Below are 13,228 nucleotides of genomic sequence, written 5' to 3'. Positions count from 1 at the left end.
TAGTCCAATAGAGAATTGATTAAGGAACTGATAAATTTCACACATATTGCATATGTAACCCTCTTTAATTGATAACGTTGGTGTACTAGACTCTTCGTTTCAGCGTCTGTTGAAGAAGCAAGAAGGCAAAAGAGCGGCGTGGGAATATCCATTTGCTGTTGCTGCGTCAACATTAGATTAATGATCTTGTAAATGCTCCTAGAATCTTGTGAGTGACCCCACTCACTCACTCACTCTCCGATATCTTAGCCTTAGTTTGTGAACCAGAATTATTCTTACTATACATCGATACATGTTCAGCCAATCCTATAATGGCAACGAGGGTCGATTGTGTTATCGTGCAATATATAAAATGTATTGCTTGTTATGTTGATGATAATGGATTGCATTAGTGTAGGATATGCTAAGATGTAAAAGGGGTTCATCAACTGGACGGAGAGCTGATGATGGATGATGTTTTTCAGGATATGAGGATACGGTGTCGAATGAATGATTATATGTTTATTAGGCAAATATATAATTTTAACAAAAAAATACACCAAATCTTAAATTTTCATGGATTTTATATGACCCATCTCACTCTTAGTCTTACCAATCTATATTGTTGTTCTCACTTTAGATTTAGACAATTTCACATAAGGAAACCCCAATTAAAGAGGTCAACATTATTTGTTTTCTGTTTTACAAATATCTAATCGGGGAGATGAAAGAACAAGTTTGATGTAAGCCATTGTGCAAAAATTGTATTTATGTCATTTAAACATTCAAAACTAGCATAAAGATTTTATGTCACATATTAGAAATAAACATATGAAAAATCATAACAGATTTTGTCACACTTGACTAGAGATATATTATATCCTCGCTACTAGATTTGAACCAAATTTTATCAGAAGCATCTAATTCTAAGCATCTCGTTACCCTTCGGAAGCTTCCTTAGTTTGGCGACTGCCGCTTCTTTAGCTAACGTATCCGTTGCAGGAACTGCTTCTAAACCTAACTTCATGTTTGCCGGAACCAAAGAAGTCATGATCATCAACTTCTTCATTACAGTCCCTTGCCTTATAAAATGCGAAGCTAATGCAAAGTGAGCTTTATTCGAAGCGCTGAAATTATACATCCACACAGTTTTCACACGGAAATCAGCATTGGGAAACACTTTTCCCTCTTCCCACTTTTTATTTTGTGTTCCACAAATGGAAGATTCACCTTCTTCCTTGGAAACATTGCTATCCTACATATATACAAGAACATATACATAAATATTTGTCGGATATAATAGATACTAATTAAACAAAAGTGATAACACAAAATTGATCAAATCTAGCTATCTAACTAGAATTAAAGCATAATATATGAACGTACGTACCTCAAATAATACATGGAGCTCACGGAGTACTCCATTCCATGCTACCAATATCTGCCGAAGCAGCTCAACTTGTTTCGAATTCATTACATCCACGAACACCGCCAAAGATCTAAGCCGCTGCAAATAGTTAGCATCTCTACTCACCACGAACTCATGCCCAATGTATTCTCTCTCCTTCGATATAAACAAAAAAACTAACATGTCAAACAACATATAAATTAAAATAGATATATAATATACAATTCTTACTTACCTGAGCTTGACGTGAAATGTTGTAGTGCATGTTGAATCCCGTCAAGTCTATAGCGCCATTATTGAACAAAAGTCTTGGGGCCGTGATGACGAAGTTAGATCCCCTAGGAAAATGAATACAATAAATCGAGAAGATATCTAGAAGAAGCGCATACACCTCAATGCAATCAACATCAATGCAAGAAACATGCAAGAGCTTAAGGTTGTTGTTGTGAATCTTCAAGCAAGCCTTTTCGTTGAGCCACATGACATGATGTAGCACCAAAACCTTGAGAGAAGGACACGATGCAATAATTTTGTTGAACACATCAACCTCAGCATAGATTTTCTCAAGTTTGAGGATCTTGAGATTATAGCAGTTGTTGAAGGCATGTGCAGTTTTTAAATCGTATCGATATAGGAACAGTGTTTTGAGCCTTGGATGGGAGAATATGTTTGGAGACAACTGAAGCGAATTGGTTCCCGTACCGTTTCCATGATGGTTTGAAAGTGCGATGGCTTTGGTTTGTTTCTCAAGAGTAAGTAATCGGATCCAAGTTTCGAGCACACTATCTTTAAACAGGTGGGCGTAATGAATGATTGAACAACCCTCCAGATTACCATTGTGACGGTTTATAACCTTCCAAATAAAACAATTATTTAATATCTTGTGCTTAAACTCTCACTATTTAATAACGATATATATGTAAATCGGCTATAGTTTTATTAATTGTTAAATTCAATAAATTCAAGAAATTAAATTGAAAGATAATATCATGTAAACTATGAGAATAAGGCAAGAGATTGTTTTTGTCTAGATTTTCATTAGCTATGTAATGGATTCACATCCTACTAATCTATATATGCTCACTTTCAAATATATTTAAAAAAAAAACCATTTCCATTGAACACATTAGGAACTCGTAGAGACAACATGCTAAGAATTAGAAAAAAACCTGGGTTATAGATTCCGGAGATAGAGGTGCCGTCTTGTTCATATCAATTAGCATATTGAAGTGGAGGAAAGGCACCTGCTTCCATATACTCCTCCAACGTTTAGACAACACACCTGTCTTGACGACATCTTCTGTGCTCATACTTGCTAGGATCCTGACCAACACATAGTCTGGGAGTTCGCTGATCCGGTCCTCCACAGGATCGATGAGGATCCGTTTGCCTCTTGTATCCGACGATGGTGATGCGTTCATGGGTTTGGGTTGATGATGAAATTGAGAGCCTTTCAGAATAGAGAGAGGGAAGAGACTCTTTTTTTTTACTTGTGTATACGAAAAGAGAGGTGAAGATGTTTTTATTAGATTTATGTTGTTTGATTAGTAAAGAGATAAGAAGATTATATAGACAACTAACATATATGTGTGGTGATTGGTTGTTTTATTATAACCCTAATTGGAGTATTCTTTTTTTTTTTTTTAATTAAAGAAAAATAATTTACTTTGTTTTGACTATGACATTTAATAAATATGGAAAGTAATTAACAATTATTGTTTTCCTTATGACTTACAAAGTAAAAAAAATGGTTTTTGACTTTCTGTTCAAAATAAAAAGAAAGAAATATGTCATGGAAATCAAGTATTTAATTGTTCTAATAAAAAAAATTGTTACAGAAAAGAAATTTTAGCTATATATTTACACCCAAATAAAAATAAAATAAAATACTCTGGTGTATTCTCCTTAATTATTATTCTCAATTTTATCAATTAAGATTTCTTTCCATTTCACCAGATTTCATAGCATATACAGTATAAGCCAGTCACCAAGTTAGTAATTTCAAGTATTGCCTCTGAACTTCAACTAACCATTCTCTTAATTAGTATTCTCAATTGTAACGTTAGTATTATCCATTGTAACGAGTTTTGAAGCTTTCTAACTATATTATTATGTGGTTGGTTTATAAAAAAAGTGGTGATGGATTTGGAAAACTATAGCATATTAAAATAAGCTACGGTAACTATCTTTATTAGGACTCAGACCCCCGCGACATCCCCGCGATGTCACGGGGGAAGTATTTTAGAAAAAGGTAAATAAATTTAAAATTTAAAACTATACATTATAAAATCATTTGAATGTAATAGAATAGTTTGAATACATAAAACTTAAACGTAAACTGTTACTAAAAACACAACCATCAAAATGAAAACTTATAAACAAAAAATATTATGTAGAATAGAAGTAACTTTGCAAATAATATTGTTTAAAGTATTATAAATATATAAGATACTATATGAAAAATTATAGTAAAGAGCTACAATAAAAAAATCATACTGACAAAGTGATCATAACTGAGAATATTGAATTAATGGTTGTAATGAGTAAATATAATTTTTATTAAATAATTATAATTAAAAAATGTATTTAATAATGAGTGAAACTATATCAAAGAAAAATTGAAATTAAAATACGCAACTTTCAAAAACATGATAAAATAAGTTTTAAATATTAAAATAGTTTTTTAACAAAAATTATGATAAATAGACGTAATTGTAAATTCTATAGTAAGTTTTATTAAATTTCTATATTGCTATAATTATTTTTAAAATTTTAGTTCGATTATAGAATAACATTGAATATTAGATATTAATATTCAAATTATTTAAATTCAACATAAAACGGAAAATTTGTTTCAATGAACTATGATTTGTTAGTTATTGATGAAGAAACAATTATATAGAAAGTTCAAAAGACATGACTATTTAAATAGACACACCTATTATAACGAAAAGTTGTGATGAAAAAATATGAACAAAATCTAGTGAAAAGACACAACTCTACAATGAACATATACAATTGTTTGAGTGAAACAAAAAGTCGCAAATGTTGTTTGTATTTATTCAGATTGTTATTATTACTTTTAAATATTAAATATTAAAATATTGTTTTAACGAAAAGTTACAATAAATAGACGCAACTGTAATTCTAAAATTTCTCTATTGCTATAATCCTTTCTAAAATTTTAGTTAGATTATAGAATAACGTTGAATATTAGATATTAATACTCAATTATTTAGATTCAACATAAAATGAAAAATTTGTTTCAACGACCTTGTTGGTTACTGATGAAGAGACAAATATAAAGAGAGTTCAAAAGACATGACTATTTAAGTAGACACACGTCAATGACGTCATAAACCTATTACAATGAAAGTTGTGATGAAAAAAATATAAATAAAATATAGTGAAAAGACACAACTCTACAATGAACAGATACAACCGTTTGATTTTTTTTAAAAAAACAAATAAAAACAAAAAATTTACGAAAATGTACTACAAAAAATCGCAACTATCTGCAGTTGATTGTACCTAATAATCCATGTAAACTGCTTTTAAATAGAAGACATCTTTATTACCATATTGAAAATGTCAATTTTAAAAACTCACTATATAATTCATCTAACTGTTGAAAAAAACTCTAGGTATTTTTATTAAATTTTTATATTTAAAATTAACTAAAAGTTGTAAATTAGATTCATCATTCCAAAAATCTTTTGTTAAATCAAGAATTGATTAAATTTTTATATTTAAAATTAATTAAAAGTTGTAAATTAGATTCATCATTCCAAAAATCTTTTGTTAAATCAAAAATTTGAGGAATTTCTTTACTTTTAAAAGAACGAATGCTAGAGAATAATAATTTAGAAAGCTGTAAAAACTATTGAGATTGAAAATTTATGTTATTTTGTGTCATGGCAAAAAAATGAAAACAGTTCAAATGGACAAATATATATATATATATATATATATATATATATAGATTTCAAAAGATATGAATGTTCAAATAAGCACAACTCTACAATGAAACGTTGTAACTTTTCATAAATAGCCGTTTTAATGAACCATCACGACTTTTCGGAGAATATCCAAAAAGTACGACTGAAAAAACACAACTGTTGGTCGCATTTATTCGGATTGTTATTATATATAGATTAAGTTCAAATGAAAAAAAAATATGAAAAGAAGTCATATATATATATATTTAATTATACAACACATGTATTTTTCATGTTCATATTATTTATCATCTACCAAAACTTTATTTGAAGTTTGAACTTTAATAAAAATCAGACACTGCAAAGATCTTTATGGTACGGTTCAACCCAAAAAAAAAAGAGTTAATTGGAGTTTTGATACGTTTTTGAAACATAATTATCAAAATGATACACTCATTATTTACAATTAGAGAAACCCACATTTGACATTGTTCCTCTGTTTTTCTTTTTCTTTTTTGCCATTCAACAGTTTTATTAATTACGTTTGCTGCCATTGTACTTTTCTTTTTCTCCCTATTTCTTGATTTCTCAAATAATTATTGATATATTTTTTTTATAGAAAACTTCATAGATACACAAAATCTATATCTTTTCCTTACAATTTGATATGAAATTTGTTTAATAATTTTTAAATATATTATATACATCTTTTGTATCCGTACACATTTTTAAGTGTACAGATGTCTATACACCTTATTAAGTGTACAAATATTTGTACACATTATTAAATGTACTGATGTCTGTACACTTTTTAAGTGTACCGATGTTTAGACACAAGTGTACAGATGTCTGTACACATTATTAAGTATATACATGTAATTTTTACAAAATCATTGCAGTACACACATTTAAAACTCTAAGTATTAAACAAATTATATTTGTACTTAATAATGTGTACATGCATCTGTACACTTAATAAGGTGTATAAACATTTGTATACTTAAAAAGGTGAACGGATACAAAGATGTAAAAAATATTTAATATTGTCAAATAAAATCATCAAACAAAATGCATATCAAATTATCAAGAAAAAAACATAGATTTTTTTATGTGGAAAAAATTTGGAAACAAAAGATATATTAATAAATATTTGAATAATTAGAAAAAGATGAATGTGATGAAAAAAAATAAAAAAACAAATCTAAAAACAAGGAGACCCTTACTTGTAATTTTGCACATTTGGACCCAATCCCACATTTTCTCTATCTCACACCATCTCTATTACACAAATAGTACATATGGGAGATTTTTCTAGTTTTAAATAGTAACTGTACTATAAAACCTATTTTGTTTCCAAAATGTATTGTTTTGCTAAGAAACAAAAAAAAACGGTTCTGGAACAATGAGATTGAGATGTGACTAGCAGCCAAGTTCACTACAAGAAATATGGACATTACTAGCACACGGAAAATGCTACTAAAGGGCTTTCGTAGCGCATTTGAAAACGCTGTATAATGAGGAGCTATAGTAGACCCCCCTCCTACCATAGCAGTTTTTACGCGCTATGATAGATTGACCTATTATAGCGCTAATACTCCGCTATTTAATATTATTAACTAGCGCTTAGTTCGTGTTATTATGTTTGTTTTTATAGCAAACATTTCGTGCTGTAAAATATTGTTTTGTTCATTTTGATAATGCTGTTGTAATGTATATTATTATGTTCTATATTTCAATTATTTGAAACCTATAGTGCATAAAATATAAATTGCAAATTGATTCATAAATAAAATTAATATTACATTAAATTTATAAAACATACATTTTACATAAAATCATTCTATCAAATACCCAAAAGATACAAATGCTTGAATCACCAAGTCATAAAGAAAAAGAAGGCAAGTACATTTCTTCACCAAACCAAGTAATAAAGAAACCGAAGCAGTCCTAGTAGATCTCCACTCATACCATCAGCAGATCACCTTATAGTAACTGTAAGTGGGAAAAATAAAAGAGTGTCAGCATAATAAAATTGAATCGGTCATAAGCAATGGTAAAACTCTTACTTTCCTAAGGTTGGTGAACTCGCAAATGTTACAAAGGATTAAACAAGAGATATGAAGAACAGGAAAATGGATTTAAAGTGTTTACAAACCTGGTTTCCAATCACCATCCTTTGAAATCCATCCCTCTCCTGTTGTAGCTATTCAATCTGGGACTTCAAAGCAGATGTGTTTTTGGCTTCCTATCTTGCAGCCATCTTACACGCGGAGAAATAGAGAGAAGAACAAACTCGTTGGAGTTAATGGCAGCTAAAACAGGCCCCCTTATAGATCAATAGCTGTGAAAACAAATGCCAAATGAATTCATATGTGAGTACCAATTCCTACAAAGCTAACTAAACTCCAGATGTGAAGAGGTACATCACCACAAGAGAGAAAACAGAGAAGATTGGAAAGAGATTCTTACTCGCTTAGAACCAAACCATGACTAAAGAAGACTATGACCACCAAAACGAATTTGGAACCAAGAGTCACTGAATTGGTAATATGCGAATTAGCAGACCTAACAATCTACAATGAGATCCCAGAAAAAAAACTAACTTAACCTAAATAACTTAACTTTAAAAAAATAAAAGCACTTTTTTACCTTGGATCAAAATCAGCAATTGAGGATTTATTATTCTTCAACAAGCTCCAACAGATGGGAACACTTGGTATATAGTCCGAAACCAAGATCTTGATACATCGAGGGTGGCTACTTGGCTTCCTATCATATTGGAAGAGTCACCTGCAAACATTAGAATTCAACTATCAAATTAATCTCAATCTCTGTAGAAGAAAAATGACGTAATAAAACATACAAGACAAAAACTATACATGTCTTGATGACTTTAGAGTTCTAAAAAAAGTGCTGATAGAAGAACATCACACCGGATTGAGAGAAGTTAGTTACCTTTCTTGCAGCCATTAATCCTCACCATCTCCAGTTTATCGAGAAACTTAGTCTCACCACAATAATTAAGGACTTACAGTCCCCATTGTAGCAACTTCCTCCACCCAAAAAATATTTGTAAGAACACAGTTAAACAACATAGATGGAAAAGGTAGAGAGTTGTACAAAACATTTACATGGCGGAGCAGTATTTTCATCAGTAGTAAGTACCTTGAGAAGGTTCCGTCTGTTCTGTCACTCCCTTGAATGAGGGTGTGAGCTGGGCTTAGCGAGTTGTCAACTGCAATAGACACATTGCTAAAGAAGAAACATAACAAACTGCACAAATCAGCCCCAATTAAAAGTAGAAAGATTCAGACTTTTAACATTCATACTCTTCATCTAAAACCCAGCAGAACCTTGTACAAATACCAATCCTAGCTAAGGTACTAATATGAGGAAAAACAACAAAAACAAGCCTACCTTTTCTTCTCCAGCTCCAGCCTATGTATACCAAACAAACAAAATCAATAATAATTCAAACATAAGAATCCACACAACAATGAAGGCATAAAAAGCAAAAAGTAGTAGGACTTAAATCCGTTGAATAAGATTCAGAAAAATGTCAAAGGAGGAACATTCACCTAGAGGAACTATTAAAGGCTAAGTATTTAACCCTAGAACCGAATCACCAAGAAGAAAAAAAGAAAGGTACACACGAAGCTTCCATTTCACATAATCACCACCGAGATAAAAAAAAAGACTCTAACTTTGTTTCCTTGAGAAGAGAGAGAGAGAGAGAGAACCGTGAGAGAAGGGAAGAAGAAGGCGTGGAGGCCCTGTAAGAAGCCATCAGAATCAGTCTCAGATCCAGAATCTGAATCGGAGGGAAGCGGAAGCGACATCGGTGGTTTTGTTTTCACTCTGTCATCGGTGTTCGAAAGGCGACAAAGGTTTGTTGGTGTGTTGTTGTCTCCGTGGTGGTGGCGACGGAGTTTGAGAGGCGACGGAGGATGGGGAATCGATTTTCTAAGAAAATGAGATATTTTTTTTTGCCAAATGTTTTTTTAAGTGTTTGGTCCGAGTGAGAGAGAGTGGCGGAAAAACAAAGTTTTGGCTAAATGTTTTGCCTTCAAATGATTTTTCAGCTATTGTAATGATTTTTGGGTTCCCGCTTATTGAAAATTTTTCCAGCACTAATTCAATGCTACAATAGAGTTCACAATCTATTTTGGCACTTTTAGTAGCAGTTACTGAATTAGTGCTACAAAGAATTGCTACCAAAACTCAAAATTGTTGTAGTGGTTACATGTGCCCTCTTTTTGGCTTAACCAAGTGTGTTTTATATCTTTAATTAATTCCAGTGGAGGCTATTTAGTTATATAGTTAGTACTTAATTAGTATGAGATTGAGATGCTGTCATGTAATCCGTGAACCCATGTGTGTCTAGGAAAACATAATTATGCCAACTTTCAATCGAGAGCTCCGTTGCCCTAACTTGCGAAATAATAAACAAAATAACATATCATATCATTACAAGAACAACAAGAACCAGTTTGATCTCTACATATGCAATGTTTGTACTTACTCGCCAGAGGAAGAGAAGTACAAAAAGGACACTATCACTTCCAACTATTTATCACAACCATCAAGCAAAATTCGGTTTATATATATTTAAAGATAGTTTGATTCTGATCAGTAGTAAACCTAAAATATATAACAATTACTTTGATTAGCAAAATGGGAAATATAAGCCATAGAAATAATCCAAGCATGAAGGAAGAAACAAGTAGGCGACTGGAATGCGGTCCCTGCTCTCGTTCCAGAGCGACTTCCACAAGTCGTAGATGTCGGACTCCATTGCATCCCTAACAAACCTGTTCGCCTCTGACACATGTTTTGCGGACCTCAATTTATCCTGAAGCATTTTGAGCAATTGCTTGAATTTTGCAAGAGCCGAAGAGAGTACGTAGTCGATCATCAAAGTAGCAATCTTTCCTTCTGAGAAGCATAACAAGGCGATGCAAGACCATGACTCCTTCAGCAAAATCCTTCCAAGTGGTATCGATCAATCCAAACTAAAACGAGTAGGCAACATCATGGTAAACTCCATGCTTCGGTTCGATATGTTTTAGAGTAGACATCACCAATAACATGAACCAGCCTTTCTGACACGGGAGAGGAGCGTGGTATTATGCGTATCCGTAACATGTAGCAGAACCACAACAAAGTACGAATGTCATCACACAGAACATGGATTCAGCTACACAGAGTGAGAGGTCAACTCCTAGTCGTACGACCTCCTCTTTCATGTCCTCCTTAGCAGAGAGCGTCCTAGAAACACGAAACACAGTTCGAACAAAAAGAGTCAAAAATATCATACATTTGTTTGTTTGTTTGTAACCAGAATAAAAGGAGACAACTTAGCGCACCACTGTCTTACCCTGTACCGTATGGATAAAATCTGAAGAAGATTGAATTAGGACGGAGATAACGAGAGATAGAAATTGATGCCATCCTCCCTGATCACGGATATTCAAAAATCAAATGCATTAATAGGACAAGCCGTCGTGAAAATCAATAAACAAATTCACCAACTTAGAAACCACAAAAAATTAAGTCAAAAACTCATGAAAGCGCCATTTGTAATTCAATAGGGGAAACAGGGAGAAGAAACCCTAGAATTAGAACATATCTTTCAAACCCTAAGGTCCCTAACCCTAGATCTAAATGGGGATGATAGATTAAATTGCAACTTAATCATTCCCATTTGAAACAATCAAAATGTATTTACAGAAAAACATACCACTTACCAACTCGTCGTCCTTGTAGACACAAAATCTCTCGAGAATTCTAATAAAGCGATTTTTTTTTTCTTACAAAAAACATCATCAACACGGATTTTTTTTTGGTCAACAAAGTACAAGATCAGTTCAAACGAGCCAATTGGACCGTAAATCGTTTACATATGTAATTAAATGTGAATCTATACGAACACGTCTCGCCAGCTTGTCCGCTTTACCATTCTGCGATCAGAGAATTAAGACTAAAGAGAAGGAGAGAAATTCATCCTTATCAACTTCAATCTCATCCAAATAAGACTTGAATGCAGGCCACTCGGAGAGCAAAGACACCATCTTCACCAAGTCAAAACAGTTCGTAAGGAATACGACATCCTGATTATCTGCACCAATCATACACCACAATGCCGAGACTAGTGCTTCTACCTCTACATGGAGTGGGTAGAGACTACGTCGGAGATTAGCTGCACCCATAGTGGAGGACTCCCCTACAGGAGAAATACAATACCATCCACGACTAGCATGATGGTCTATTGCCTTCCAAGATCCATCCACAAAACATCGATAACTTGTTACAGGCCTATCCACCACCAAATTATTAGTACCCCTAAAACCAGGTCAGGACCCAGCTTGTGGGGAATCCCCCCCCCCAAAGGATCCTCCTGCGCCGAGAACCAAACCTTGGATTCATCCTCCGGTAAGCGCAGAATCGCTAGTGGGTTAGAATCCAGATTACTAAAAATGTAACCATTTCGAGCTTTCCAAATATACCATAGAATCCAAGGATAGATATCCACCGAAGAAACCTGCTGAAATTGTCAAAACAAAGAGTCCATGTTTGCATAGACAGACACCGAAGGGAAAACCCCCGATTCCGTCGGAAATGGAGATAGAGCCCAAACATGGCTCGTCGGAGGACACTCAAACAGGACATGATTAATTTTCTCTTCCGAACAGCCACAAAGCGCACACTCAATATCACAGCTTATTCCACGTTTCCGAAGATTAGTTGTTGTTGCTATACAACCAGTGATTGCTTGCCACAAAAATGCTGAATGTTCGGAGGACACCGGATTTGCAAAACAAAGGCTTGTAAAGGTATAATATTTGGGCCACAAGCTTGCAGAACAAGGGAAGCAACCCGCTGCTGCTGCAAAGCATTATACCCAGATTTAACCGTATAAAGTCTAGTTTTTGTCAAGTGGCAACCCAACCTATCTAGTAAGTTTTGACTACCCAAAGGTAAGACATAAATAAGGGAAACATCTTTCGGCTCAAAAGTGGCTGAAAGCAACGCCATATTCCATAAGTTTGAGCTCTTGTCAACGAAGGTTTTAACTCGAACTTCAGGATCGAAATACGATCCCGAACGCAGTGTTGGTCTCGGGAATTGAGCAAGAATCCAGGGATCAGACCATACTAAGATGGAATCACCGGATTTTACCCATTTAATAAGCATTTTTCTTTACCAGAGAGCGAGCAGACATCATAATCCGCCACCCATAAGACGATGAGTAATATTTGATTGGGTCCAACGGATCAGAATGCCTATAATACCGACCTTTAAAAACCCTAGAAAATAGTGAGTCCAGAACTGTAATCAATCTCGAGAGCTGTTTAGCCAACAAAGTAGTTTTACAGTCATCCAAACATCGAAATCACAACCCCCCTTCCCGCTTACTAAAACACATTTTATCCCAATAAACCCAATGTAAATCCCACGATTCCCTAGATGAGCTCCACCAAAAGTTAGATATCACACTAGTAAGCTTTCGGGTGACCATAGAGAAAAGCAAGACATGACAAAAGTAGGGATAGATGTAGCCACTGACTTAATCATTACCTCTTTCCCGCCCTTTGATAACAGTCTGGCAGGCCAGCCACCTGTCCGTTTTTGTAATCTATCCTGAACGAATGAAAAAACTTTCATTTTTAGGCCACCTAGACTTTCCAGTATGCCCAAATAGGAGTTCATACCACCCAAATTGGTGATGACCAAAATACCTTTTAATTCCTCGCGTAAGTTCACATCCACTTTATGCCCAACCTAAATCGAAGACTTCAGGAAATTGATTTGTTGGCCAGATACTCATTCATACTGCTTAAGTATCCCTAAAACAACCTTTCATTGCTCCTTCGTGGCCCGACAGAAAAAAAAAAAAAAAAAA

The 13,228-nt window shown here is 33.6% G+C and overlaps 1 protein-coding gene and 2 long non-coding RNA genes across 3 annotated transcripts; all 3 read right to left on the bottom strand.

The window, feature by feature from the left end:
* Nucleotides 890-5,879, bottom strand: LOC104753662 (putative F-box protein At1g67390). The gene is made up of 6 exons (XM_010475881.1): nucleotides 5,868-5,879; nucleotides 2,557-2,865; nucleotides 1,623-2,240; nucleotides 1,370-1,543; nucleotides 997-1,234; nucleotides 890-963 (listed from the first exon to the last, which is right to left on the bottom strand). Exons 1-6 carry the CDS (start codon nucleotides 5,877-5,879, stop codon nucleotides 890-892), a joined length of 1,425 nt encoding a protein of 474 aa, XP_010474183.1.
* On the bottom strand, nucleotides 7,105-7,609 carry LOC104750538. Its single transcript, XR_761647.2, has 2 exons — nucleotides 7,481-7,609; nucleotides 7,105-7,317 (listed from the first exon to the last, which is right to left on the bottom strand). It is a non-coding gene; the product is annotated as an uncharacterized LOC104750538 (long non-coding RNA).
* LOC109129606 lies at nucleotides 7,758-8,316 on the bottom strand. The gene is made up of 3 exons (XR_002035894.1): nucleotides 8,281-8,316; nucleotides 7,975-8,115; nucleotides 7,758-7,898 (listed from the first exon to the last, which is right to left on the bottom strand). It is a non-coding gene; the product is annotated as an uncharacterized LOC109129606 (long non-coding RNA).

Source organism: Camelina sativa, chromosome 16 (assembly GCF_000633955.1).
Source record: "Camelina sativa cultivar DH55 chromosome 16, Cs, whole genome shotgun sequence".
Taxonomy (NCBI): domain Eukaryota; kingdom Viridiplantae; phylum Streptophyta; class Magnoliopsida; order Brassicales; family Brassicaceae; genus Camelina; species Camelina sativa.
Note: the sequence above shows the minus strand (reverse complement) of the source record. Positions and strands in the feature narration are given on the sequence as shown.